The 6,499-nt window shown below is 16.2% G+C and overlaps 1 protein-coding gene across 1 annotated transcript in view; it reads left to right on the forward strand.

Moving 5' to 3' along the window:
• Nucleotides 1–455, forward strand: part of LOC102681775 (rap1 GTPase-GDP dissociation stimulator 1) — a 6,322-nt gene extending 5,867 nt beyond the window's left edge. Inside the window, 1 exon segment of the mRNA XM_031513078.1 lies at nt 31–455. Coding sequence (XP_031368938.1) covers nt 31–152 — 122 coding nt within the window. The 3' untranslated portion in view covers nt 153–455.
• Nucleotides 456–6,499: the final 6,044 nt, after the last annotated feature.

The raw sequence follows: 6,499 nt of genomic DNA on the forward strand, positions 1-6,499 counted from the left end.
TTATAAATTTATAGTAAATTTAAATTTCAGAGGCTTTAAGAGAACATGTAAGAAAAACTGATTTAATAATATTATGTCAAGAAACAAATTTAATTAAGAAAGAAGAAAAACTTAATAAAAAATTGGAAAAAATTTGTAAGATAATTATATAATTAAATAATGGACGAAAACAATTGAAGACATACAATCTTTTATATAATATAACTTATATATTTAAGCATAATATAATTTATATAATATTTATAACATGTTTATATGATATAAACGTGTAAGATATTTTTAAAAAAAAAATGATTTTTTGTGTCATGTATTTTATGTTTTCTGTTTATTCATTAATTTTTTATTTATTTTGATTATATAGTTACACTCAAAAATTATAATAAGTTATAATATTATAAAATTATAATAGAAACTATAATAACAACATTAATAGAAATCTAAATAACTTGAATATTTCTTTCATAAACATGGCCATCAATTATTCAGTTTACATTAAAGATTAACATAATATATAATATAAAATTTTTTACATTTAATTTTAATGTTTTGTTATATATAACAATCTCTCTTTTATAGATTCTAAATATAAATAAGTTTGAATTTATTTTATATATATCTATATTATAAATTACCTAAATAATGTATACGTACAAATGTGCATATACCAAAATTATGAAAATAAATGATATATTTAATAAATAACTGTAATAATTATATAAAAAATAATTATACTATTTATTGTATTCTATTCTATTTATTGTAATCTAAAAATGTTGACCAATATAAAATAACCAATTTATTAAAAAACTGAAATATGAATATTTTATATATTTTATATGAATATATATATATATAATATTCATATTTCATTATTCATGTACATCAATTAATAAACGTGCGCGCACATGTATATGATTATTTCTTTATATATTAAATTGTATGTATTAAATATCCAAAAGAATTTCAGATTGTTAAAAATATCAAGAAATATATATTGTGATGTTTTTTTTTATAATTATTTGTTATATAATTTATAATATAAAGTTTATAATATATTTCTTTGTAGAGTGAGAAATTAAAACAAATTTAAAAATTACACAAAAATATTGGTTGAAGTTTATTTATTAAATTATAAATAATTTAAATTTATATTAGATAAAACGAGTGAGTATGTAACGATAGTGTAACATAATAATCTTTTTGTTTTGCTTTATCTAACATAAGCTACTGTGTGTAAAGCAAGCGCGTGTATTAATTACATGAATATTAATTATAAAGAAAAAATAAATATAAAAATATATAAATATATAAATGTACATATGTATTATTATGTAATATATTAGATCTTAGAAATCAGCATATATTTTATGTTATTAATTATGAAATTAATGTAAAAATAAATGTGAATCACAATTATTATATAAAATATATAAAATATATAAACTATATACGGTATTTTTATTTTTTCGATTTTCGTATATATTTCGTATATCAGAGTTAATTTTTTTATATTGTCTATAACTTAATTAGATTACTAAAACAATATTTTTGCATATTATATAGATATATATTGTCGGTTTAATTGTAACATAGATATTATTCGAAATATTTTATATTTGAAGAAAATGATATTTAAAATATAATGTACGAAAATAAAGATTAGGTAAAAAATATAAAATACAGAATGTTATCAGAATTAAGAAAGCTGAAACTGAAAATCTTTTTATTGAACTTCAAGATAGAAAATATGCAAGAATATTTAGGAAGCATTTGATAACCAGATAGAAATTAGATCATTTCAGAGTATGAAATTACACAATCTTGATTCTATGATCACCAAAAAAAAAATACATATAAATATTACATATAATATTAAGTATACTAAGTAAAAATTAAATTCCTTTATAGAACACTTAAAGATTTGGAATTCGGTCAACGATTATGAAAATTTCTAATAAGTATCTCATTAAATGAAGAGAACTAAGCAAGAAAATGATTAAAATAATAAAAAAGATATGTTTTTAATATAATTTTTTTATTCTTATATATATTCAATATATATAATATTATATTCAATATATTCATATTATATAATATATATATTCAATATATATTATATATATTATTTTTTCTTATATATATTCAAATTATTCTTTTTTTATTTCAATTTTAAAGTCAAAACATGTTGTATAAAATTTTCATATCTTTCTTACTTCAAATGCTGTTGATCAAATAGTATCATTTGGAATTATTAAAAATTTATCAATTTTTTTTATAATAATTATGTAATATAAAAAAATTGTTATTAATTGGATAATAAATCAAAAAAAAAAAATAAATTAAAAATTTTTATTTTATTTTGCAAAATATTTTAAGCATAGTTTATAAAAATTTTTTTTGTTTTTATAAAATATTTTATAAAAAAATGAGAAAAAAATGTTAGAAATTTATACGCCAAAAAAAATATAAATATAAGAAAAAAGATGACGAAAATAAAAATGATTAAATTAAATCGAATTAATATTTTTAAAGCGCAATTTAAATTATTTAAATTACAATGCAATTTTTATTATTTATATTTATTTATATAATTTTAAAAAAATGAATATGAATTTTTTAAATATATACGTATATATCTCTTTTTTTTTATTCTTAGCACTTGATTCTTTTTAATGCTTTAAATGTTATTAATTTAATAAACACAAATTGTCCATAATAGATAGAAATAAATGTATAGGATTCAAATAATATAATACTTAATAACTATATAATATAATTTTTAATAAAAATGGAAAAATTTTGTTTCATGTTAGATTGATGTCACAAAGACTTTATTTATTTCTGATCACTATTATGAGATTTAACGAAATAAACGAATTAAAGATAATTAAAGATAATTATTACAATATTAAAAATGTGGATGAACAATTGTTTATTAGAATATGAATAATATATATAACGAATTAATAAACCTTTTTTTAATAACGAAGTTTGCGAGATTACATTTATTAAACAATATTACAATTTATGTTCTTCTATCTAAAAAAAACTGCATAAGAAAAATAAATATTCTAATTATTGATCGAAATGGCAAAACTTAAGAAAATTCTTGTTACAAAAAAAAAACAAAGAACAAAAGATAAAACGCAAGAATATTAAAAATTAATTTTACAGAATCTATTCTTAAAAACAAGAAAAAATGATTTTTGCATATTGATCTGTGATCTGTGATCTTAATAGGATCCTATAAAATGGTAATGGAAGAATTTAACGTACTCAAAAATGCTCAATTATTATTATCAATGATACAAATATAATTAAAATAGAATTAGAATTTTGTTTGTTTTTTATTGTTTTTGCGATAATCAAAAAAAAAAACAATTAAAAAACTCATCTTTAAGAATGACGAAAATGATAATTTATCCATTATTAACAAATGAAGAATATTAGAGATGTGCGGCTGTTACATTGAAGCTTAGTAAAACTATTAAGACTGATCTAATTTCAGCAAAAATGATCAAAATTATTTGCAGATATAAGATTAAAAATGTTTAAAAGAATTTCGAATAAATGTATGAATACTATGTATATGAAAAAAGAAAGATGAATACTCATTCTTAATCAATAGAAATATACAAATAGAAATATACAATGTACTTTTTTTTAAATAAAGAATTGAAAATTGAAGCAAGACTTATTGGAACTACAATTTAGCGATTCGTATTAGATATTGCGACACTGCAATATTTCCAAAAAAAAAATGAAAAATTTAAATATCCTAAGTTTAAAAAATAAAAAAAAAATATTAATAAATAAATTGCGAATTTTTATGTAAATATATATTATGTTTTTTAGAATATTTTTCAAAAATAACATTTATAAATATGTTATATATTTTTCTCCTGATATTAATTTTATTTGAATAATTGAATTATTCATTATAATTGAATATTATAATATATAATATATAACCTATTCTGAATAAAATTTTTTAAATTATATATAACATGTAAAAATTAGATTAATATAACATTGAAAGCTAGAAAATTTTTTAATAGTTTATTCAGAAAATAAACTTATCAAAAACAATATAAGAATATCCAATAATATTGAAATAATATATATAAGATATTATTATATGTCTATAGAAAAAAATAAAGTTTTTTTTTCATTTCAATTTTCAAATAAACATTTATTAATTTATCAAAAAAGCACAAGGAAACTTTTATATCAAATATATTTTATAATATTAAATATAGATAAATTTACATCATAAAATTACTGACGTTTTGCAAATACTATATAGTTTGTATTTATAAAATATATATAGTTAATAAAATTTATCGTATAAAAGACAAGGAACATATGATACTCTATTGTTTTTATTTTTCATATGATAAATTTTATAAATTTCAAATAATAATGATTTTTAGGTAAATAAATTTTTTTGTTGAAAATATCGAGTTGTATTAATTGATGTAAAATATATGATTCCATTTAATAATTATATATTCATATATTCTCTATGAGTTCACTTGTTAAAAAACTAATAATCAGAATATATATCCTTTTTTGAAATCAACTTTATTTGAAAAATTTTTTGCTATCAAAAATAACAATAGCATAAAATTGAGATGGTGATATCTAATGATTTACCTTATATATTAAATCTTACCTTATATATATTAAATCTTATATATCTTTATTTACCTTATATATTACCTTATATGAAGAACTATATATTCATAAAGTAAATAAAAATAAAATATTCATAAAGTATGAGTAAATATTGATTTTATAATCAATAAATTTATAAATTTTAATATATCGATATATATACTTTGTCTAAACATAAGATGATTGTAAAACATATTTTTTTAATTATATATTCCTTAATTTTATTTTTCTATATAGATAAAATATTTTGAATTAAGATTTTTACAAAAAAAAATTAATGAATTAAAATAAAAATAAAAATAAAATAAAAATAATTTTTTCGATAATTTTTAATATTTATAATTATTATTATTAATATTTATAATATTTATATATTGAATCGTATATTAATACTAATACTTATATCTATTTTAAATTATTATTTAGAACTAATATATAATTAAATATATAGAATAATATATAATTGAATCATTTCTAAGAAGTATATCATTTTTTCTTTAAAAAGATGGATATCATACATTCACATACACATAAAAAAATTTCAAAAAAATACGATTGATCAAATTTCTGAATAATCTATATATATATAACTATATCTATATACTAATATAAATATAATTAAAAAGATATAATTAAATCTTCATCTATATATTTCCTTTTACTATATTATACTATATTATAAATTACTATACTATATATATAAAATACTATACTATACTATAATTTTTATTATTACTGTTCATATAAAACAAGATAATCCTATTCTATTTTTATGCTATTATCAAATGTGTAGAATTTATAATTGAAGTATAGAAAAAAATCTTATATCTCAAATTACAAACGTATATTAATTTTTTAATCTATTTAATATTTACATATTATTGAAATATTTGCAGTTCGTATTTTTTCATTCTCTCATTTTCTTAATACTGAAACTAAATCGTCTAAAATAAAGAAATTTAAGATTAAAACAAAGAAAAAAATCATAAAATTTATTATTAATTTATTAATACTAAATTAATAATAATAACAATAAATTTTGAAATTAAACATTCTCTTATAAATTTATTATTCGATAGAAAATATAAAATTTTACACGAGAGAATAAAAAACAAATAAAAACATTCTACATCAATGTCAATCAGAAATAGCATTTGAAATGAATTATATATATAAATTTATAATAATATAAGCAATAATATTAATATATTAATAAAAAAAATAATTATTTATTATATAAATCAAATAAAGAACTTTAAAAAATTGTGGAAAATAATCTATTTTTAATAATTTTAATATTTAATATTATTTTTTGTATTTGTAATAATTTGTAACAGAATTTGAATTCAAGATGAAAGAATCTAAAATGATTACAATATGATGATTCTTATCAAATAAAATGCTGTATTATTCAAATGTAATGGACTACACAATATTCCAAACATTATATGCATTTTACTTATAAGTTGATTATTTGAAATTAAAATTATGGTTATGATAGTTGTACATATAGACTATTAATGTGCCAAATTTAATTAAAATTGGTGATAATCAAACCTGAGGTTCCCTTTGTTAGTAAATTGGAATGCAGAATAATAATAAATAACTTATGTATCCATAAATAATACAATAATATAATAGTAATAGTAGTAGTAGTAGTAGTAGTAGTAGTAGTAGTAGTAGTAGTAATAGTAGTAGTAGTAGTAGTAGTAGTAGTAGTAGTAGTAGTAGTAATAATAATAATAAGAATAAGAATAAAAATAATAATAATAATAATAATAATAGTAATAATAATAATAATAATAATAATAATAATAATAAT

Source organism: Apis dorsata, unplaced genomic scaffold (genome assembly GCF_000469605.1).
Source record: "Apis dorsata unplaced genomic scaffold, Apis dorsata 1.3 scaffold_575, whole genome shotgun sequence".
NCBI lineage: Eukaryota > Metazoa > Arthropoda > Insecta > Hymenoptera > Apidae > Apis > Apis dorsata.